General features: G+C 45.7%; 1 protein-coding gene across 12 annotated transcripts in view; it reads left to right on the forward strand.

The window, feature by feature from the left end:
• The window catches only part of Fhod3 (formin homology 2 domain containing 3), a 425,281-nt gene that overhangs the window by 344,743 nt on the left and 56,363 nt on the right, over nucleotides 1-24,175 (forward strand). For 8 of the 12 annotated variants that reach the window (XM_076554837.1, XM_076554838.1, XM_076554841.1 and 5 more), the window contains 3 exons: nucleotides 1,124-1,258; nucleotides 5,516-5,566; nucleotides 12,145-12,356. In XM_076554837.1, the coding sequence (XP_076410952.1) occupies nucleotides 1,124-1,258; nucleotides 5,516-5,566; nucleotides 12,145-12,356 (398 nt within the window). The remainder of the gene's footprint in view (nucleotides 1-1,123; nucleotides 1,259-5,515; nucleotides 5,567-12,144; nucleotides 12,357-24,175) is intronic. The other 4 variants (XM_076554839.1, XM_076554840.1, XM_076554843.1 and 1 more) reach the window with 1 other exon arrangement.

Here is a 24,175-nt window from a genome sequence, read left to right on the forward strand (position 1 = left end):
GGTTTTGTTGACAAGCAAAAGCAATAGTTGTTCATGGTGTTGTATTTTATTCCCCGGAAACTCAGGTGACTCCCTAGCTCACCCCTTTTTTAAATTCCATTTAGTTTTCCAGTTTTCTCATCTCCCATCCATCCTCTTCCTTGATATTTCTTGTGATTCCCATACCAGGGGCCCCCACTGAGGCCTCCACTCAGTTAAGAATGGTCTAATTTTTACAACAACTCTGGCCAAGAATAAGAGCTGGCCTTTGACATGTAAAATGTCCTTGGATGATTCTTAAAACTGAAGAAAATTTCCTTAGTTGGATTCGCCTTTTAGGCCGCTGTCATGTCTTTTCTGTCTGTCTTCTGAACAGTTTGTCAACATTCTAGCATAAACCAATTTTAAATATAAATAAAGGTATCTATTGTATAAATATATGTACATACATGCAATGCCTCTGCCTGGACTTCTGTTTATAGTGATTCCCTTAACTATGACTGATGACCACTTACAGGCCAAGCATGTTGCTTGGTGTTTTACATACATCTTCAGTTATACATATTATCTCAGCACGGGAAGCAGTCTGCTTATCACCATTTACAGACAAGGCTTCTGAACAAGAAGATGCCTACTGATTTTCTTAGCAGCACCTGGGTGCTGGTAGACCCGCCATTCAAACCACACTGGGGAGTGATTCCTGCCTCTGTGCTTTTCTTTCTTCTTTTTCTGTGTGTGTGTGCTCGCATGTGTGTAGTGTGCATATATGTACATGCGTGTTTTCCTACATGTATCATGTATGATGTTGGTGGAAGCCCAAAGCTGATGTTGAGAAGCATCCCCCATGGCTTTTCTACCTTTATCCACTGAGGCAGAGGATCTCAGTCAAAGCCAAAGCTTGCTGCCATGGCCAGACTCGCTAGCCAGCTTGCTCTGGGGATCCCCTGTCTCTGCCTTCCCAGATGGGAGTTTACAGGCAGGCTACCACACTGGTAACTCATCATTTACATGGGTTCTAGGCATTTGAACTCTGGTCCTCACATTCATGAGGCAAGAGATTCAACCACTGAACCATCTCCCCAGGCCCCCGCTCTATGCTTTTATCCACAGGCTAAGCAACTAAAGCATAACGTTGTGTTTTCAGGTCATCGCCAAGCGGTCTCCTCACATCCTCCTTCAGGCAGCACCAGGAGTCCCTGGCAGCAGAGAGAGAACGGAGGCGCCAAGAGAGAGAAGAAAGGCTGCAGAGGATAGAACGGGAAGAGCGAAACCGATTCAAGTAAGGACTTGAAGACTGTTTCTAACTGTGGTTTGGAACTTAGAGTGCAGACTCACAGGCTTCCTAAGTGGGTCAGGAGGCAACACCTTTGCTCCCAATTCTGTGTGTACTTTGAAGAGGAGTAAGACTCCCTGCAGCAGGCTGCTTGGATAGGGTGTGTCCTGCCTTCCTCTAGCCATGTGGCAGGAAGCACAGACAGCCAAATGCAATTAGGGCGCTGTGCAGCCTTGGTCACCATCAGTTAAAGTGGCTTTACCCAGGACACAGAGCCTGATTGCCTCAATGTAATTTGCCATTTCTCCCTGAAGGTCTTCATGTTTTATTCATATCCTATTAGATGCAGAATATATTTTTCCCCCAACTTTCTGGTTTGTTCTTTGCTCCCTGTCGTAACTACATATTCATATATATATGATAAAATTTATCTTGGGGAATTTTTGTACCAATTACTCCTAGCCTATGCCATGTTCTCTGCCCCTCCATGGATGCTTCCCTGGGCATGTCTCATTGAAGTTTCCATGTCTCATTGAAGTTTCCATGTCTCATTGAAGTTTCCATGTCCCATTGAAGGTCCATGTCCCATTGAAGTTTCCATGTCTCATTGAAGTTTCCATGTCCCATTGAAGGTCCACGTCTTAGCCTCTCTGTTCCCATTGAACCCAGCGTCCCTCTGCTTCCCCTTTCACCAGTTCACCTGTTGGCTGTCCTCCGGGTCCAGCTCTTGCCTCTCCCCTCCCTGGGCTCCACATGCTGTGCTTTGCAGAATGCACAACACTGAGTCTTCCTTGCACCTTTCCTCCCTGCCCTTCTTCCCACCTCTTCTCTTCCACTCCCCCTTTCCTGCCTTTCCCCGCCACACTCTGTATCTTACACCCTCTCTTCTCATTATCCCTCCCAGAGCATCACCATTTCCTCTCTTTCCATGTTCCTCCCCATCTCCCCTTCCCATTTCCTCAGTTTAGTTTCTTTGGCAAACATTCCCATGGATGATGCTCATCACATCCTTAGAAAACATAAGGCATGATCAGTGATAACTTACAGATTCAGTGACTTCCCCAGAGGCCAAGAGGATCATGTGTCATTGTAAAAATGACCCAAATATGAGCAGAATTGTAAAGCTGCTTAGTGGCCACTTACTACTTCATGCACAGACACCCCAAGTCTCTCAGTGGAAGGCTAAGCCTGGCTTTGGTGAGAGAGGATGAATAGGTGGCATGAGGTAAACCAAGATCATTTTCTGCCACACGTGTGTGGTATACTGTGAGCTGTCAGAATTCTACCAAATGGTCCATGGAAACATCAACCTGTCTGCACCTCTTCTGAGGTAGTTCCAGAAGTTGTTTATAAAATCCAATTTTTAAAACCCCTGGAACAAGTTAAATTCTTTCTGATTTATGGATCTTTGAGAAATCTCATATTTTACCACCAATTAGCAGCTGGGAATTTGCCTCAAAATACGTGGAAAATTCAAGGATTAAGTTATACACCAAAAGTCTTATTGAAAATCACTTAAAGTTGAGTACACTAAATGCTGCCTCTAGAGAAATCAGGACCACCAGCACCAGAGAAAGCTAGGGGATAGTTCATTAAGTGCTTGCCATGAAAGTGTGAAAATCCAATTTTAACCTTAGAACCTGTGTGATAGATAAATCTACCTGTGGTGGCATACACTTGTCATCCCAGTGCCAGGGAGGCAGAGACAGGAGGATGCCTGTGAGGAGGCTGTGTGGCCAGCCATCCTGGCTTACTTAGGTAAGCTTTGAGCCTATGACTCATTCTGTCTCAAAAAAGGTGGGCCCTGGCTGAGGTGGGGCTGGAGCAATCACTCAGTGGGTAAGAAGAATGCTTGCTACAGAATATGAGGACTTGAATTTAGATCCAGGCATCCACATGAAAAGCTAAGTCTGGAAACATGCAGGCCCGTAAAGCCTGTGCTGTGGAGGGGGTATAGGGAACTGGGGGATGACAAGGGCATTAGTGGGCCTTGCTAGTCCCATCCCAGGCCCAGGTTCAATGAGAGACCCTGTCTCAAAGGAATGAGGCGAAAAGTGATAAAGCAGGATCCCCAACATTATCCTCTGGCCTCTGCATACACAGTCTCACACACACACACACACACACACACACACACACACACACACACACACACAACCAAACAAGGTGCATAGTGATACTGAGGAATAAACCTAGGTTGTCCTCTGAAACACACACACACACACACACACACACACACACACACACACACACACACACACAGAGAGAGAGAGAGAGAGAGAGAGAGAGAGAGAGAGAGAGAGAGAGAGAGAGAAGGAACTTCCTGAGCTGAAACCCATTTCTGATTTGAACATGTGTAGCGCCTAGTATAAATAGCAAGCCCAGCTCTGAACAAGCTAGAGAGAGGACTACCACCCAGGTCCCAGAACGGCTGCAGGGTGGTTCACAAGGCCTGACCCAACACAGTAGAAACACCAGAGAACTGAACTAATAATACTGGAGCCCATGTCAGAAGGTGCTTCACAGGTGAACCCAATCTATTTGATTATCTGCAAAAACAAAGCAAGAATGAGTATCGTTTTTAGAACTTAAGTCCTCAGATTTTTGTTGTAGGTTTGAGATATACAGATGCAATGCAAAACAGCCTGTCACAAAGAGCTGAGGAAATTTTAGCACAAAGAAGAAAGATGCTGAAAAGATGATAACGACTGAAGGGACACAGATGATGTCATTGTCAGGCAGACAATGTAGCTATTAAAGTAGCTGTTGTGAATGTGTTCCAAGAGTAAGGGCAAACACATCTCTGCCACAAGCTATTCTTGAAAGTAATTGATCTATATGACAAACTATATTAGAATTCATTCCCAATATATTACAGTGGAATGTTAGAGTAAGATATTTTACTAGTAAGACTGGGAAAAAAAGAGCAAGGGTAGCAGAAGTATGCTTGAAATAGCTGAAAAGACAAGCATTTGTGAAGATATGAAGAACCGAGTAGAAATTCACATAAATTGAAACATGGAAAAAATGAATTCATTGGATGAGGCAGGCAACAGAATTGAAATGAGAGAGGAGGGCCAGTGAGGCCACCGCAAACAAAGTGGGAGAAAAAGAAGTCTCAGAAACCCTTGGAAAAACACTCAAATCCCTATCATTTGTGTCATTGGAGTCCCAGTAAAGCAGGAAGATAGACTGAAAACATGTTGTAACATTCAAATCCATGTTGTACACATGTTTACATGCACACAGATTGGGAACTGACTCTGACATCCGGTCTTCAGAGATGGTTCATCATCAATCACCATTAGCTTTGGCTTTCAGGTGATTATCTCTTGTTATTTAAGAGTACAGAGAGAACCAGGCAAAGTGACCCCTTGTCCACAAAGAATGCTAGTCACCAGGACAGACTGACCCCAGGTGACAATTAGTTACAAGTGACCATGGCTCCATATTTGAGAATGTGGATGGAAAGAGAATTAAATAGGGAAGCACATTAAGCTGCGAGCCTCCCCAAGCCAGGGGTGATCTTGCTCTGGCAGTCCACATCTCAGCCCTGCTGAGTGAATTGTTCACATGCCTCATGCCTTCTGCACATCTCAGAGTCATCCTCCGGCTTCAGGTGCTTTAGTGATGAAGCTTCAAGCTTCCTGGCTTAGAAGATTTCCAGCTTGGAAGGCAATGAACATGGATGCTTATGCACAGCACATTTGTATCCTTCCTGCATTCTCCCCAGTCTACACCTCCTTTAGTCTTTCTGAGGTTGTCTTACTATGTCCATTTATTATGTATCTTCAACCACATTATAAGGTCCAGTGTAGACAACCATGATGTCCAGACTCTCTAGGAAAACAGTCTGCTGAAAAGCTAGTCTTTAACTTAGACTCAAGTTGGAACCTCACCAGCAGGACCAGAAAAATGAAACATTAAAATTGAACAATGTTGGACATGTCATGGGTGTAAATAAAAGTGAAAGCACAAAGTAAGACCTTCCAGTGGCCTTGGGCTGAAAACAGAGTGATGAGTAGTGTTCCTGACTAAGCCAATGTTTTTCTGCTTTTCTGACTTTCCATTTTATTGAAAAAAAAAAATCCACTGTGTTTAGCATGTTTGAAGGAACCTCTAAACTTTTAGCATTCAACTGTGACAAATTTTCATTTTCTAAGGCAATAGTAGGGCCTTTCCTTTTAGTAATTGCTTCGTAATCTTCTGAACATCTAAGTCTATTCTTCTCCTCTTTTCGTTTGTTCGGAACATTTCCGCTAGCCGAGAATATCTAGACAAAAGAGAGGAGCAAAGACAAGCGAGAGAAGAAAGGTGCGTATGTTTCCTTCACTTTGTAACGGGGTGTCATGTGACTTGGCACTGTTAACCAGGCATGCAGAGTCCCCTGGGAAGCATTAACCTCACCTAAGGCACCTTGGCATCGCATGGCTGGTATTTGCAAACACCTGGCCTCCTTACTTTATATTCCAAGAAAACTCTGGATTTATAATAGATATGGTGACTGACAGGAATCAGAGATGGAAAGAGGCCTTGAGAGGCTATCATGGCCAAATCTACGCTCCTAAACCCTTCTCCAAAGGAGCACATTATCATCTCCATCTTGACGTATGTGAGCCACAGTCACATGTCACAGTCATGGAGATGAGTTCTGAAAACTTCATTGCTGGATGGTTTTTGTCATTGAATATCTTCATGAGCACTCACAAACCAAGGTGGTAGCAACAGCACTAGGCACTAACGGCTCAGGGACCGTCATTCCATAAGTGATCTGTAATTGACCAGACATCATGCCGCCTCCATCAACCACACTTGAAATACCTTGAACCAGCACTCTTGAGCCTGGGTTAGGTGTTCTTACCATGTCCTTCCAGGTCCCTTGGGCCATATCCATTCAGTCAGTCAATAATTGAGCACACAGGCCATGCCAGATATTGCCCCCAATATGCAAAAGACCCATTCCTGAATAGCCCCTGCAGTGTTTGGTACTCATGGTGGGCACTTAGAAATGAAGTATAGAATGAATGAATAAATGACATCCTGCAAGAGGCTTCAGTGGGTAAACGTGCTTGCTGCCAAGCCCAGTGGCCTGAGTTCGATCCCTGGGGCACACATGATGGAGAGAACCAACTTCTGCAGCTTTTCCTCTGACCCCCACATGCACGTTATGCACCACACACACACACACACACACACACACACACACACACACACACACACACACACACGCACGCATGCACACACGCATACTCAGAGAGAGTGGGGGGACAGAGAAAGAGAATACAGTTTTAAAAAATAAACAAATTATTTAACAAACAGCTTCATTTGAAATCTTCAAACTGCAAACTTATTTTTTATGTGTATAGGTGTTTTGCCTGCATGAGTATCTGTGTGCCATATGCATGCCCGGTACCCTTGGAGGCTAGAAAAGGATGTCAGATCCCCTGAGACAGGAGCTACAGATTATTGTGAGCTGCTGTGTAGGTCCCGAGAATAGAACCTCGGTCGTTTCAAAGAGCAAGCAGCCAGTGCTCTTAACTGTTGAATCATCTCCCTAGCCTTAGTTCATTAATTTAACTCCATTATAAACTGTAAAGTTCATATATTAAGTTTGGGATAGCTTGAGATAAACAAAGGATGCTAGTCACAGAAATCGACCAGCCAAAGTTTTTACCCCTTTGCCCCCTACAGCCTGCAGTTGCTAATTCTGTCACCAGATGGCGATATAGTATGGGGAGAGGGATAGGCTCAGTTTATGCCTTTTGTACCGGAGCCTAGTGGGAACCTAAGCATTTCTGGCCTGTGCCAATGTGATGTGCAATTGTGCTAATGTTTTAGACACCATCAGCTAAATAGATCAAGACAGTCTGAGTCAGGCGGCACTGGAGACTGTCTGTGCTCAATTAAAAAATTAGATGCTTAAGTCAGCCTCATGAATAAAACATTGGTTTATTTCCTACATTCTATTAGATTATTGTCATCCTAATAACCAGGGGTGGTCAGTAAATCCAGAGTGAAAGGTGCTGGTGACAAGCCGAGAAACTTCTCTCTCTCAGCTAAATAAGCTTCAGATAATGGGAGGCATATACTCTTTCTGAAATACTGTTGATTATTCTTGCCCGGGGTTAAGGAATTTTGAATTTTATGCCTAGTTTTCTCCTAGATTCTGTACTTTTGAGCTTCTGAGAGTTAGACTGTCAGGCTATGTCCACACAGGCAAGGAAGGCTTGGTGTCTCCTGCTGGGAATGTCAGGCTATGTCTACGCAGGCAAGGCTCCATGGCTCCTACGGGAATGTCCGGTGCTTTGTCAAGGTCAGAGCTGGCTCAGGGCGCCTTCACGGAGCTCTCGGGCTACTCCCCATTTAGGTTTCTGCTTAGTCCTGGCATACTCATATAGGAGTTTGTCAACTCCCATTCTCCCATTGCTGCTCTACCCTTGATCACCTCTTCTCCCAGAATGCCGCTCTGCACAGCAGGTGGTCATCTCAGCAGGGGCAAGAGCCTGCCCTCTGCCCCTGCTGTAGCCTTCCCCTCATCCTCTCTCTCAGCTTGCCCAGGGTTCAGTAGACAGAGCCAGCCGTATCCCCAGAGTCTGAGCTAACTGTTCTCCTTGTTTGGCTCGACTAGTCTGAGGGAATAAGAGGTCACAGGGAAAAAGTATAAGGGAAGGTTGGGAATGCACTAGGAAATCGAAAATTATTCATGATGATGGTGGTCTAGGAACCATGAGAAAAGATGCTGAGCATTGCTGGGAGTCCCAAGAGATGTCAGAGGGCTTGAATTCAATGTGAGGGAGACCTAGGTAGGAGGACAGGAGGAAAAGTCATTGATGAGTAGGATTGGCTCATTTTTGGGGTGTGTGCAGCTCAGTAAAGAGAGACTGAGCTGAAATTCTGTCTGGTCCTGCCATGGTATACCTTCTGGGTATCAGAGCTCATTCCAAATGTTTATTTACCTCTCTTTCTCCCACGGCACTGTGAGCTGCATGAGGGTGGGATATTTTTCTTGTCTAGTATTAATTCCTTAGTGTCTATTACAGTCCTTAGCATGTATCAGGCACATTGAACAAATGTTCAATAAACAAATGAAAAGATGAACGAATAAACAAAGGAGAGAGACATAGCAAAAGGAGGCTTGATGGAGAAACAGAGGTGAGCTCCACAGACACAGGTTAGTGCTTTGTGTGGCAACCTTGTCATGGTCATAGGGTTGGTCTTGCTTCACAGGGCATCTGGGCATGTGGCCATTAGGGACAGTCATCTCATGAGCAGATGCCTCCCAAGAGTTGATGTGTTTGGGTCCCTGTGTGCATGGCTTTAGTATGAAAAGCTCATTATGGATCTAGCTTCCTGCCCAGGATGCTAGAAGTTCCTCTATGTCCGGAGGGTGGTCAAGCTGTGACATTTCTCACTACTACGAGCTGTGACTTTCATGTGTACCAGCCTACCACCCTCATCTCTCCAATCATTGCAGACAAACACTATGGCTGTTCTTCCAAGAAAACAACGCTCCTGATCACCACTGGCATGGGGCAATAGGGGCAGCCCTATTAAACTAAAGATGTGTGAGTTGGGGCTGGAAAGATGGCTCAGTGGTTTAGAGCACTTGCTTGGAGATGAACAATCTTATTAAATAAGAAACACAGAGCCAATTTCAGGGTTAAAAGCCCAATAGGTCAGAGCAATAGCTAAGAGCTAAAAACCTTACCCTTCACTGCCGCTGCTGTCCTCCTCAGCAAGAGACTTACTTCCTGTGTTTTTGTTGTTTTTATTGATTTTCTATTCTGCCTTCTCATTGGATGTAAACCCAGCCACATGACCTCCTCATTGCTGCCTGTCTGTACAGACCTCCAGGTCTTCTATGGTTGGTATTGAGATTAAAGGTGTGTGTCTCCATGCTGGCTGTATCCTTGAACACCGAGATCCACCTAGCTCTGCCTCCCAAGTACTGGGATTAAAGGTGTGCACCACCACCACCCAGCTTCTGCTATGGCTTTCTCTGACCCCCAGGCAACTTTATTTATTAACATACAAATAAAATCACATTTCAGTACAAATAAAATATCACCATACTTACTGCTTTCAGAGAGGGCCCAGGTTTGGTTCCCAGCATCCACATGATGGCTCATAACCATCTGTAACTCCAGTTCCAGGGGATCTGACACTTCCCTCTTCTGACCTCCCCAGACACCATGAACACATGTGGTGCATACATATGCATACAGGCAAACAATCATACACATACAATAAATAACCTAAAAAGTTATTTTAAAGAGTGTGCATGTGTACAAAGTACACCTACCATACACTTGACCATTTTAGCCATTTAAATGTATGGTTCGGTAATGTGAAGCATAATGACACAATTGTACAACCGGAAGTCTCATTGTGTAAACTGAAACTGTACCCCTGCCGACCAACACTGCTCTCCTCAGCCCCGCTCTTCTGTTGCCCTATAAATAATTATCTTCATTCCTTGGGACAATTCTAGTTAAGCCTTTGGGCTCCTCCTCTGTCCTGTACATCTTTGGTGATGGCCTTCATGCACCTATGCACACCCAGGAATAGTCTCTGCGAATATCTAACAATCTCTTGGAAGAGCAGCCCTTTGGATTCCTGCCAGAAACCGATCTGAACCCACTGGCTGGCAGCCCCTGCCTGCCAACCTGGCTGCCCAGAGTCTGATGTGGAAGGCCAAGACTAGGGCTGGACCAGATAAAATGAAAGGCCAAAATGGGTTGATAGGATCACATGTGGGACAAGATGTGGCTATGTAGGGAGCCACACTGTTTTTGTTGTTTCGTTTTGTTTTTTAAGGTAAGTTGGCCTCCAGGCTAGAAACCTTTCATGGGAGAACATGGTTCCTGGAACTCTGCCTTTTGCTCTGGGAATCATATCACCTGCACTACTGCCATTAGCAGAACAGTCAGAGTGGAGCCTTTCTCATGACAGCTCTGTCCTCTCCGTCCATCCGTCCGTCCATCCATCTGTCTGTCTGTCCGTCTCTGAGGCAGTCCTCTCAGCACCAAGCTTTGGGTGTTAGCATGCACAACCCATTGATGCTCTTCCCTGGAAAGCTGGCTCACTAGCCAGGGAGATGGGGCACATGCAACCCTAGGCTTCCTCTGCAAGTGGGGGCTTCCTGACGACTTTCTCCATACACCTTCTCCATACACCCTTTGCCTACTTCCTGTTGGCGGACACAGGCAAGGCACCGAGGGAAAGAACCAAGGAGGGTGCTCTCCCTGCTCTCCCAAATCGTATTATCTGCTTGTTGAAACCAGGCGCACACATGGGAAGAGCTGACTAAATATGCCAGGCAGTCAGTGTAAAATGCCATCGGAGCTGAGTGGGCTACATATCCGACATGAGTTCAGAGGCAAGGCTGCGATTGCTTGCAGCTGTGCTGGTCCAAGCCAGTGCCACAGAGGAAGCAGTGCATGCTGCCATAGCCTGAAGGGCAGCCTGCCTGGGGGAGGGGATGGGGAGTGGGGGGCGAAGGTGACAGAGGGGGCCATGCACTCCTCAAGGGTGAGACTCGAAATGCATGTGTGTATGCACATGTGCACTCGTGGGCAGGTCAGAGGTCAACCTCAAACGTTGTTCCTCGGGTGCCGTCTACCTTGTTATTTGAGTCAAAGCCTCTGACTGGCCTGAGGCACCCCAGTATGCTGGGCTGGCTGAGCAGTAAGTAAGCCTCGGGGATCTGCTTGTCTCTCATTTCCCAGTCCTGAGATTACAAGAACATTGGCACCCTATCTGGCTCTTATGTGTGAATGCCAGGAATCAAACTCAGCTCTTGGTACTCTCGAGGCACACATTTGACCAACTGAGCTTTCCTCCCCAGCCGCAGTCGCACATTCTGAATTATCGAATTACTTTAAAGACTTGAACTATGCAGAGGAGTCTGCCTCGGTCATCCCAGTGAATGAGGAGTGGTATCCTGGGACGTGGTGGTGGTGGTGGGGTTGGGGGGTCCCTGGTGGCTGGTGGAGCTGCTGTACTAAGGCGTAGGCATAGAGTGATGGGTTTTGCACAAGCTGTTGCCCTATTGGGGAAATGGAGACCTGCCCCAGCTTAACTCACGCATTATTTCTGTGTAGACATCTGGAAGAAGCACACATTTCAAAGTTATTTTGGTCCGATCTATAAAGTGCACTAGGAGGAAGATGATTGGTAGCTGTTCTTAATAAACAGTTAGTGGGTTCTGCCTGCCTGCAATGCAAAACAGATGTATCTTTGTTCTCTCAAACTGACTTTGATGAATAAACTGTACGTGACGTCAGGTCCAAGCTATTGGATGTCTGAGTCCTGCTCAGAAATATTTTAGAATATAAAAAAGTTTCCATGGGCCACGCTGAGAGAACAAAGTGAATTCCAGTTGCATTGCTGTTAGCGTTGAAGCAGGTTCAGGAATTCCAAGAGGCTTCTGTCCAAGCAGCCCCCTTTTTGGTATTTGGGGGCACTGTTTCTCTCTACCACACCAAGGAACCCTCCCACTTCCCAGCTGTGAACTCCACAGGGGTTCAGTTCTCAGCTGTCACTGCCAGAGCCTTGGCGGGTCATTATTTGCTAGTTTGTTATTGTTATTATTATTTGTATAAATGTGTCCTAAAGGGGGAATGAAGATTCTGCAGCAGTGAGCCGGGATCCGGTTTTGTGTGATGTTGCTGTTTGTCCTCACTCACTTGCTTATGAATGATGCAGGGTTTTTAGTGGCTAGCATCTTGGCTTTGCTGTGCGCATTTGGCAGACTGACCCTCCAGTCAGCCCTGCGCTCTGCTCCATGCATCAGGAAACCAGCTCACTCTGCAGGTGTTTCATCCATAAACAAGCATCAGCCACGGGCTCCTCTTTCTTTTTACGGAAACCCTTTGGAATTTAACTTTCAGATACAAATACTTGGAGCAGTTGGCAGCCGAGACGCACGAGAAGGAGCTGAGAAGCCGGAGCGTGAGCCGGGGCAGAGCTGACCTCTCCTTGGACCTGAGCTTGCCAACAGCCCCTGCCTCACCTTCCCCGTCAAGCCAGAGTCCATCGTCTGCCGACTCCCAAGAGGCTCTCACCGTGCCCTCCTCCCCGCCCACTCTTCAGTACCCCCAAGGTGAGTGCTGGGATAGTGGGGGGAAATGGGATGATCGCCATCAAACAGGCTTGCTCCGGAGTCCAGTGTGCAAGCTAGCATGAAGACAGGTGAGTTTCAGGGTGACCGCAGCCTGTGCTGTCACTGACATACTAGAGGTCGCCAGAGCCCCTTAGACGAAAGCAGAGCTCATTTGTAAAAGTCACCCACCTGTGGTCATTAAAAGACGAGACCCTGCAAAATTAGACTGATATTGACAATCCTAAACATTAGTACTTTTTATGATTTGGCTATACGTAGCTTTGCCTCTCAAGGTGACCACTTTGGAATCTTCTTACCCTAAGAATTAGTCTCATTTTAAATGGATGGGAATAAAATAAAGAAAAGCAAACAAACAAAAAAAGACATAGTGATAATAGATGATAAATACTAAAAAGAAAAATAATGAAATTTGCTGACATGTATCGTGTGTGTGTGTGTGTGTGTGTGTGTGTGTGTGTGTCTACAAGCTTGTGTATAGACAGACAGGCTCTTCATGGAGAAATTTTGTTAGCAGTATTATTCACTGCAGCCTTGAACCACAGCTGCCGTCCTGATTGCTCTGTGCCTTGCATTGGGGGCCTTTCTCTTTCAAGTTAATACTAAGCACAGCTGCCGGCGCAGGCGCTTACACAATGTGTTCAGAGCACCACCAGCTCTGTTGGGTTTCACCGAGTGCTGTGGCTCACAGCCTGATGCAGACGCAGCCATCTGAAGGCAGCTAAGACACTGAGCTTTCAGCTCTGGGAGGGTTACTTAACTATCACCCGAAGCTTACTCTAGGCAAGGCACGACTCCATGACCTCAGCAGTACTGGGTGCAATGGAAAGCTTGTCTATCCAACTTTCTGCTGGCTCTCCTAGCCTTAGGGTCTGTTGGGCAGGAGCAGGCTACCCGCCTCCAAACCTCACATTCTGTCTAGTTACTCCTGGTTCCTGACCCCATGGAGGATTGTCCCAGGCAGATGGCTCGCTCACAGATGAGTAATTTCAGTCTGAAAATACCAAGACTGAGTATGAGAAGGTAGGCCATTCTGTGGCAGCTAAAAGCTTTCCAAACACTGCCTTAAGGTCACTGTTTTATCTGCATTTGGCATTTCCACGGGCAGTATAAAAACTTGCCTCTGGCAAAGTTGTTCAGTGCTTAACCTGGGGACTTTAAACTCTACTATGTACCTCCAGTTTAGAAAATAATGGTCTAAACTGTGAAATATAGGACGTCCCAAACAGAGAGGGGATTGGTGGCACCTATAAATATTGTTTGTCCTCAGATTTTTAAACCATTCAATGTGTGATGCAAAAGACAGTTCCTCAAGGATTATGTCTAACTAGAGTTGAACCTGGGGTCATCCTCTCTAAGGAAAAAAAACCTATATTTTAAGCTCCCCAGAAAGCATAGGAAATAAAATACACACACACACACACACACACACACACACACACACACACACATCAGACATATACACATATATATTTGCTATATATTTCCATATTAGTTATATATATTAATATCAATATGAACTTTTTCCAGTAAGCTTTCAGAGAGATAAATAGCAAATGTCGTTTTTCTCTTCAGTGGAAGAATTAGTAGAGATGGAGAGGATGTCTGACTAAAATCACACTGGTGAGGTTTGGATGTGAAACACAATGCAGGGCTTGAACTATACACCTGCACCATCATGTGGTGGTGTTTGAATGTGGTCCCCTTGAGGGGACCAGTGGGTCTCTCAAGATACAGGTGGCTACGTTTCCCGTGTTTATTAATTGTAATCTGATCCAGTGGGACCATACCATGTTCTGACTTCCTTGTCCTCATGTGTAATTGATTTTTGTATTGGAAATGAGGGTCTGGGGAGATGGCTCTGTCAGTAATGCGTTTGCTGTGATAAATCAGAGGTAATGGTTACACCCATGCTCCCAGCATTGTGGGCAGAGGGGAGACAGATGAGTCCTCGGAGCCTGCTAGTCAGGCAGCCCAGGCAAACAGTGAGCTCCACGGTCAGTGGGAGGTCTGCTTCAAACATTAAGATGGAAAAGTGATCAAGGCAGACACCCAACACCCCCCCACACACACACACATTACACACAAACCCACAAACGTGTACACATAAGTATACATAAATCAAGATTGATAATGGTCTGAAAAGAATTCCATAAGACAAAGACCTTTACACGAACTACTGGGAGTTCCTTCTGACTTGGGGGTTCTTCTTTTTGACAGAACTATAAAGCCGAGGTGACAAAGCGTTAGCCCCTCCTGCTTTATTATTGTTCTTTGAAACACCCTGCAACCTCCGATTATTTATCTCTCCTTTCTATCAGTTTCCATTTTCAAATTCACAAAGTAACTTCTTGCCTATCCGTAGTATTTACAATAGTCCAACATCTGGAGAAAGAATAACACATATAACCACACATCCAGATGTTTGTCCTGCACTAACCACCTGGCACTGTTGTGTTCCCCATGTGCCGAGGGTTGGCGTGCTTTTTCATCCTTGGTCATTTCTGGAGCATATGACCACAGTGTATTTCATGGTTCTGTCATGCCCTACCCCTTCCTTCCCAGGGCCCCTGTTGAGTATCTGGTCATGTGTTTGGGTAATGGGAGGCCACATCATCTGTAGTGTCCTGAGGATAAAATGTAAGGGAAGACTCATGTTGGCTGTTACTGGACAGGGCTGGGAGAAGAGTCCCTGGATAGAGCTGCATCCCAGCATTTGAAGAGTCACAGTGAGACATGCTGTGTGTTGTGGTTCCAATCTATGCCGTACCATCCCTTTGCCTAGCCTCTCCCCAGTATTTGCACAAAGCCAGCATTTCAGAGTCATATTGATAAGAACAGGAAACACTAATATTTGTTGCCAGCCTGTGTATGCCTCAAGATGATGATAGGTCACTTGGTGGCTGCTTTTTGCTATGCTTGGTTTTAGCTTTTTGAAGCAGGGTCTTATTTTTTGTAGGTAGGTCTCAGGCCTCCCTGCATAGCAGAGCATGGCCTTGAATCCCTGACCTTCCTGAGTCCACCTCGAGAGTCTGTAGCAGACATGGGCACATCCAACTTGCAATTATTCACTCAGATTCTGGAGAACTTTCAAAAGCATAAGAACCAGGCACTGTGTGGCACAGACCTACAGTCCCAAGCACAAGGGAGGCAGAGACAGGAGTATCAAGAGTTCAAAGCTAGCCTTGGTAATATACTATGATCAAGGGCTACACAAGTCCCTGTCTCAAAAATACAAAACAAATTCAAATTTTGCCTTATATTTATGGCATATCTGTGTTGTTTTTCAAATGGACCCATTGCAGTAAACAAAAATACAAAACAAAAGAGAGATAAGAAAGCATTTGAATTCCTTTTCAGTTTCCTTACAATACACACTCGAGAAGGGAAGACCTAATGGTTAAATACTAATAGCATATGATGTACTAGTGAGCTCTTCAAATCGGTCTCGGCTAAGTGCGCAGTAACTTTTCTGTAAACGATGCCACTGCCCCCACCATCAAGACAGTGTGTGCTGAAATTATTTTTCCATCTGGCCTTTGGCAGCTCACAGCAGATGTGTGTCCCCAAGCTGCCTAGTCTTGGTTGTCATGGTCTGGGTATTTTTCCTTTTGTGTCACACTAGCAGACCCAAGCGAGGCGCTGACATCTATATGCGCCCTTCTGAGCACTGTGCTATAGTTAACGCAACCAGTCACAGCTTTTTGTAGACATGGCAAAGCATCTTTCTTCAGCCATTGCTTTGATAGGCTGGTGTTTTCTTTTTTTTTTTTTTTTTTTTTTTTTTTTGGTTTTTTCGAGACAGGGTTTCTCTGTGTAGCTTTGCGCCTTTCCTGGAACTCACTTGGTAGCCCAGGCTGGCCTCGAACTCACAAAGATCCGCCTGCCTCTGCCTCCCGAGTGCTGGGATTAAAGGCGTGCGCCACCACCGCCCGGCGGCTGGTGTTTTCTTAATGATAAGTTTATTCCCTATTATTGTTCTGAAACTCATAGATGACTCGGGAATTCTCACTGATGAAAGTGAAGCGTTCCTATTAGGAAAACATTCTTTGTGATGATTTGTTTTTTAAAGTTTCACAGAGAATTAAAAGGAATAATACATATGCTCATGAGTAAAAAGTCAGCATAGTCGAGCATGGTGCTTAAACTCAACTGTCAATTTGATGGGCTCTAGAATCGTCCATGGACAAGCCTTTCGGCATATCTGTAAGGGATCATCTGGATTAGGCTAAATTTAGTTACTGTGGGAAGATCCACCCACTGTGGGGGGTACTATTGTACAGCCTGTGGTCCAGAACTCCATAAAAGAGAAACAGGAAACTGGGCCCACCTGCTCGTTTCTCTCCGCAATCTGACTGTGGATGCAGTGTGTGGCCAGCTGCCTCGGGCCCTGCCCCGTGGTGTCCCTAATGTGATGGACTGTACTCTTGAACCCTCTGTCCTTAAGTGGCTTGTGCCAGACACTCTGTCACAGCAGTAAAACAAGGGGCTATCAGCCAGAGCATCATCACCAAGTGAGTCATGGCCAGGGGATTCATTTCATGGGAACAGAGTAAAGTCAAACCACTGGCCTGAAAGCCAGCTCTTGTGTTGGTGGTCCGGGTGAAGTGTCCTGGCTAGACGGCCTCCTCTGGGATTTGGGAACTGTGCTCTCACCCTGCTGGTCTCCTTAGACACACAGGACCCTCCTGAGGCCAGATGGAGAGAAGTTATTTTTCTCAGTGGAAGAAAGCAACTGTTGAGTTTATAAATGGCTTTTGTCCACAGCCTTAGGGGACACACAGAAGGCAGGTCATCTGTGTGGTTTGTCATGTATGCATACTGGGACAAGACTTTAGAGGTGCATGTGAAAATTTGGGCATACTACCGTAAGATTTACGTCAAGAAGAATATATTCAGTAGCAGAGTTTCTTTTGGTATCTTTAATCAGACTTCGAGTTATTTAAAGTCAATAAGGACTCATTGACTCTGGGGATCTGAGATATGGCTACTCCAATCATGTATTCACTCGGAAGCATTTGTAGAAATGATTGACAGTGAGTAACTGATACTTCCTCTCTGATCCAGGAATTTAAAGCAAGAAAGTTCCTCCAGCATATGCTTTCTGGCACCTGGAAATAAAGTGTAAATACACAGTTCTGCCAGGAACTGTTCAGTCCATTTAAATGAATGATCATTTCTCACAAAGGCATCCATCAGTCATCTTGACTGTAGTCATCATTAGTAGTATCAACTGAGTGTCATGGCCACCTTTGTTGTGTGCAATTTGAGTCTCCTTTGGGTTATAGGTACTGTCTTAGTATACCTAATCCACGTGGCATGAGGTGGAAACATCTGGTGACCTGTTTCCGCCTGGCCCAGCAGCTGTGGAACGCCATCAGTCATCAGCCTCATACTTGCTGCTTTGTGAGCATGAAACTTTTGGACACCTTCAGTCCAGTGTTTCATTAATTGGCTAGAAACTTGATTCCTGTGGCTGTGGGACTCAGGGCTGTACTTCCTCCTCATTCCTCACCTGCCTGAAGTGACTTGATGTCTTCAGTTCCTTTGACCAAACCCTTCAGGGGCGCCACCCAAGGCCAGGGCGTTGTTCCCTCCTTTGTATACCTTCAGTGAAGTCACTGCGCTCACCTGCAGCTCACTGGAAAAGGCGAAAGTGTTCTAAGCTAGAGAGACTGATAGTTGCCTGCAATGTTTTCTTGTGCTGTGTTTTTCTTTTCCTTATTTATTATTTTATATGTGTGAGTGTTTTGTATGAATGCGTCTATGCGCACCATGTGCACACAGTGGCCAGAAGAGGGTAGTGGATTATCTGGATTGGATCTACAGATAGTTGTGAAACATCATGTGGGTACTGAAAATTGAATCTGGGTCCTCTACAAAAGCAGCCAGTGCTCTTAACTGCTGAGCCATCTCTCCAGCCCCTTCTATGCCGTATTTTGGCATACTGAAGTTTTTGAGTCTTTTGAAGTGGATAAAGTATAAAGTAGATAAAGATAAAGTAAATAGAAAACACAGAACAACTTTGGGAAAGCTGGTGAAGCTGGCACTCTGATCAACATGAAGATTTCAGAGAAACTATTGTTAAGAACTGTGAAAGTTTTGGGACTTCACCCAACATGTAAGCTAGTAAACTGGGCTGTGACAAGTTCAGAGATGCTGGTCAAAAGCATAGAACTCCAGGGTCAGAGACAAGAACCATATGCCTATAGCAACAGAGGTAGCCAGAGAACCTCCACTTGTGCCATTTTCCCCAGCCCTGGTTCCCATGGTGATGTGAACATGGGCTAGTGTTGCCTAGACATGTACTGTGAGAAACCCGAAAAGAGGAGCTCTGAGCTTAGAGGGAGAAAGTATGCTCTTCCTTCATTCCAGAGAGACATAGGATGGTAGACAGTGAAATGAACATTCTCATTCACTCTCATGCTCATATTCTTTCTCTATCTCCCATTTCCATCTTCCAAAGATATTTTTTCCTCTGTGCATATCCTTAGAAAGATATTCCAGAAGAAGGGCTCTCAGTGCCTCTGCTTGCCAGGCTGTAGAAGCATGGGAATTCCATAAGCAGTTGTTACCCAACATGGAAGTACAATGGTTTTTAACCAAACTTTACTATCAACTTCATATTCTAATGTCTGCTTAGGGTAGGCAAAAAAATTTTCATGTTTTGAATGGCAATTACTTTGCTTGTTCATATTTCACAAAGAGGGTGTGAGGAATGTGAGGCCCTGCTTACAGTGGGAGTTTTAGGGGACACACGAGTGCCTTTCGTGCAAGGCAGGAACCTCAGACTGGTGCTTTCAAGTATAGTCAGGAAGTTCTGTGAGCTGGGACAATGAGAGTCTTCAGTCTTTCATCCAATGACCAAGACCTTGGAAGCCACAATAAATGACAGTCTGAATTTCTTCCTGGCGTCCATCTGTGGCTCAGGGCCTCAGTAACTACGTGTTGTGTCCACAACTTCTCCTTTTCCTCGGGCGCTTCTCCCTGCTCATATACACTACACTACTATATACACTGTGATTTAAAGGCTGCAGGGCCACCAAGAAGCACATGTTGGCTTCACAGGTCCTAAGTCTTAATTCTGTAAGTCCACCCCTGGACTCAGGGATCCTGCAATGCATTTTGTGTGCTTGAGACAAACAGGCTTCTTTTATGACTTTCGGAATTGGAGCTTCTCTGAAAAAAGCTGCCTTGGCCTGATAGATCCACTGACAAGAAGGTTCTAGTAGCTTTTTTGATGCAGTCTCTTTGAACCCCTTTACGTGTTCTAGATAATATACACAAGAAATGTGCTGTTTGCCTTCTGGGTTCCCTCCTGCCTCACCATTCCCCCATGATCTCAGCTCATGTTTCTTGTAGCTATTGCTCCTTTGATGCTCTTGGTGCTTCTCTTTGAGGCTTGACTAGAGCCAGAGAGGCTACTGGAAGGCTCTGCCCTATTGGAGTATCTTCACTCTCACAGAAAGGTTTATCCAAGGATGAGTGAGGATCAGAGTCTATCCCATCCAACATGTTGGAACCAGAACAGCGCCTGTGTGTCTGACTTTAGGAAAGACGTTCACACAGCTCAGAAGAAGTCTTCGTAACCTAGTGTTTATGGTCCCATCCCCTGACTTCGAAATCACAAATACGTCAGTAAACAGTGTAAGAGCCTAGGACAGCATCCCACTTTCTGTTGATAGTGTGAGATAGACTATTTACTGTGTTTGATCAGGTCACAATAACTGAACCTGAAACTGGCTGCTACTGTTCTATTTTGTGATGCTGCAGTGTGGAACTCCAAGTCAGAGGTGTCCCCTGAGAAGGAAGAGAGGAATAGGAATTGTGCATGTGTGCATGTGTGTGTGTGTGTGTATATATATATATGTGTGTGTGTGTGTGTGTGTGTGTGTGTGTGTGTGTATATACATATATATATGTATGTATATATTTATATATAAGGTGTTAGGTTACATAGTTTATAAAAACATGTGTATGTGTGTGCATGCAGGAACACATGCGTGCATGTGGCGGTCAGATGTCAGTATCAGCAGTCATTATGTGTATGTGTGTGCATGCAGGAACACATATGCATGCATGTGGAGGTCAGATGTCAGTATCAGCAGTCATTATGTGTATGTGTGTGCATGCAGGAACACATATGCGTGCATGTGGAGGTCAGATGTCAGTATCAGCAGTCATTCCTCAGTTTGTCATTCCACTGTTTATCAAGCTAGGGTTTCCTTGGCCTAATACTTAAAGATTAGGCCAGCCTGGCAGGTCAGAGAGCCCCAGAGATCTGCCTGCCTCTGCCTTCCTAGCACTAGGATTACAAGGACATACCACCAAGCCCAGCTTTGATGTAGGTTCTGGGTATTGAACTCAGGTCCTCATGTTTGGGTGCATGACAGGTACTTTATAGACTAAGCTATCTCTCCGGCTGCATGCATTTGTGTGTGCATTGAGGGGGGAGGAGAGGGAGAGCGAGAATGTGTTACTATTTATTTTGAACCTAGGTAGGCAGGCACTCTACCACTGTGCTGTATGTCCCACTGAGAAACGATCATTCCTGTTACCTTTCAATCTTACCTCACTTTGAGCCCAGGTACACAAAGCAGTTGAACACACCTGACATCGAGGTCCTAGATCTGCTTTGATGGCTGTCATTGTCATTTCGTGAGCCCTTCCTTATTCCCATGTGCTCTTTGGAGTATGGTTAATATGTAGACTTGAATGCGATTGGAGGGTGTCAGAATTTGGGTTTGGGGAGAGCACAGCCTAGAACTCGCACAGAAAGTTCCACCGTTGCTAAACGAGAAAAATCTTGATGATTGGAACTGAGGAGGGCAGTTATGGGACCTATAAAGTGGCACTTTATAAAGGTACTTTAGTGTGTCTTAGATATGAACTTCTTTGGACATGTAGCTCTAAAATTGAAGCAAGGCTGAGAGAGGCCTTAGTTTTGAAGGCCTGCAAATTAACAGTAGAATTACTTTTTTTGGCTGGTGAGAACATGTTACATTAAAAATACTTGTGTCTCTGTGTGTGCCTACATTAGTTTATGCATGCGGTGTCCACAGAAGCTAAAGGACATTGGGTTCTCTGGAACTGGAGTTGCAGAAGTTTGTGAAGCAGGATGTGGGTTCTGGGAACAAAACCCTGGTCCTAAAGGAGCACTCGGTGCCCTGAACTGCTCAGCCATTGCTGTGCACAGCACGCTGCTTTTGTGAAACTTGCACAGCTGAGTTTGTACTCAACTAATGACAGTATTCCTGTGAGCAGAGGCTCTGTCTGGGGGTGATGTTACACTTTGGGGGACACCTTTGTTTGTCACAGCGCTGGGAAGGTTGTGGAGGTGATGTGAAGGGTCTCTAGTGAGCAGAAGCCAGAGTGCTACAAATCCTCTAACACACAGGACTGCTTTCCATGACGAGCAATTGTTTGGCCCTAAATGCCCACAGTATTAGGGATGAGAAAGCCTGCTTCAGATAAATCTCAGCGACCAGCCCAGCAAGAGCTGGCCCAACACCAAAGGCAAAGTCTAAAGGATTCCCGAAGTTGTGAGTCTTTTCTCCCGGGACCATTCTCAGATTGATGCGATTGAACCTCAAGTCTCAAGTCGATGGTGTTGGTTATGAGCTCTAAACTGGGGAGGTCCCTGGAATGTGCACTGTTTGAGCGCTGTTATAGAACGGGCTGGCCCAGCCTGTGGTTTCATAAGACCTGCCTGAAAGCCAAGTTCTGGCAGAGCCACTGGGACGCTATCACAGACTAAAACTGATTGAAGTCACCCAGAGATTGATTGAATCTAGATGTTATAAGGGAACATTGCACTCCACTATTGGGAACATTGATGAAAGCAGCCATTGGCACATCTGCATCTACTGTATGTTGCTGTGTGTTTTCAGAAATATTAAATATTCCTCCTTGGTGGCTCAATCACCTTCTACACCATAGAACCTGTGATTGACATTACATTTGGGCAGGTCTGTCTAGGTTAGAGTCCCAACACTATCCCATGTGCTGTTTGATAGTGAGATTTTACAGGAAGACAGTGGTCTAGACTTGGGAGATGTTTAGCAAAAGGCTGCTTGCAGAGATGTGGGGAGGTCAAGGGGCCATCAGAGGTGCTCAAGCACCCTGAGGAAGCAGGAAGAAAAGTAGGAAATTACCTCACTGCTAGGCTTGAAGGTCTGTGGTGAGTGATCGGCACTCAGGAAGAGCCATAAGCAAGAGAAGAAACCACAGGACTGAAACAGTTCTCGGCAACCTATGCAAGCCAGCCAGGTACATGGGGTTCTGGAATAGACATTCCAGGCTCTCCCTGCTTGCCGGCCCTAGAGGTGGGAGTTGGGGGTAGTCTGGCAAAGGTGAGTGTCCCATATTTATCCCCTCCGTGGAGTTCTGGGCAAGCTGATTACCCGCTGTGAAGATGCTTTCTCACTTCTTACATGGGGACATGGGTCTTTACTTTATATGGACAGGGAAATTAAAAAGGGTAACATTAATACACTTCCTAACACAATTCATGGGCAGGAAAGATGCTTAATACATAGTAACTTCCATTTGTACTTTACTCAAGGCCAAGTGGGGCCGAACACCCAGCAGAGGTCTTGGAGACCTGGTGAGGAGGTGGCGTTGGCCTTTGGGAGGACTCTCTGCTCAGCTGCCTTTGGAATGCAGGAGGAGCTAGTGACCACACTCAGGTCTTTCTTTCCATTGTTCATTCTCCAGTGCTGTGATGTGCAGGACGCCATAGCCTTTTGCATCCACAGAATAAGGAGCAAGGTGCCCCATTGTTTCCCTGGCTTCTCATGTCTATGGGATTCCCTCTTGGCTTCCCAACCCCCCTTACTCCTGCAACGTTTGTTTCTCTGGTGGGAAGAGCTCCTTTGAAGGTTAGTTATATGGCTCAGTGGATCTAGAGGCTTGCTGCTCAAGTCTAATGACCTGAGTTTGATCCCTGGGACCCAAGTGTACAGGTGGAAGGAGAGAACCAAGTCCATAAAGCTGTCTGTCCTCTGTCCTCTACACACACACTGTGACGTACATGCACGTGTACTCAGAAAGACTCTGATAAACAGAACTAAAAAGAGAAAACTCCTTTGAGCACTGCCCATCGGCCTTATGGTCCCATGGAACCCTCCTTTCCTGTTAATTCTTCTACTTTGCCTAAATGATACACTTAAGCATCCTTTCACTGAATTTAAGTTTTTGTTTTTTTTTTAAACCCCTCCTCTCTTATATCCTTCCTTCCAAACTTGAAACTTGGTTTCAACCCTCAGAATCAGGTCAGCGTGCTTCTGGCCAAACACATTTTTCTAGTCTTTCCGAAGTGTGGCCTGGCAATGCTGAGCTGTGTCCGTCTGCTCCCTCGGGCTGTGGTCCAGCAAGACACATTCAGCTGCGGGCTCCTTGAATGTCATCAACCCCTCCCTACACTGTTGTCCTGTCATTCCTGCCCAGTGGCCCCTGCTGAAGAAAGCAAGGCTGCTGGCACTTCTCGCAGTCCCTCCCCCTACACAGCCCTCGGGATACAGGGAGAGCTGCATGGCCACCCTCTAGCCAGGATGTGATAGCAAGTGCATGGCATTCTGGCAGCCCCCGCCCCAGAGGCCTGCTTTATCATGGGTGGTGCCAGGGGCAGGGTTGGAATCCTGATGAACACATGCTAAAGAGGTAACACCCTGCCCCTTCTGCCTAACCACCTTGGCATAATGTCCTACTGTGATGTTCTGGCCTTGGGGGGGGGGGTTGTTTGTGTGTGCAGGAGTTGAGTTTCTTCCTCAGTTTTCTCTACCTTACTTTGTGAGACAGAA

Source organism: Peromyscus maniculatus, chromosome 19 (genome assembly GCF_049852395.1).
Source record: "Peromyscus maniculatus bairdii isolate BWxNUB_F1_BW_parent chromosome 19, HU_Pman_BW_mat_3.1, whole genome shotgun sequence".
NCBI lineage: Eukaryota > Metazoa > Chordata > Mammalia > Rodentia > Cricetidae > Peromyscus > Peromyscus maniculatus.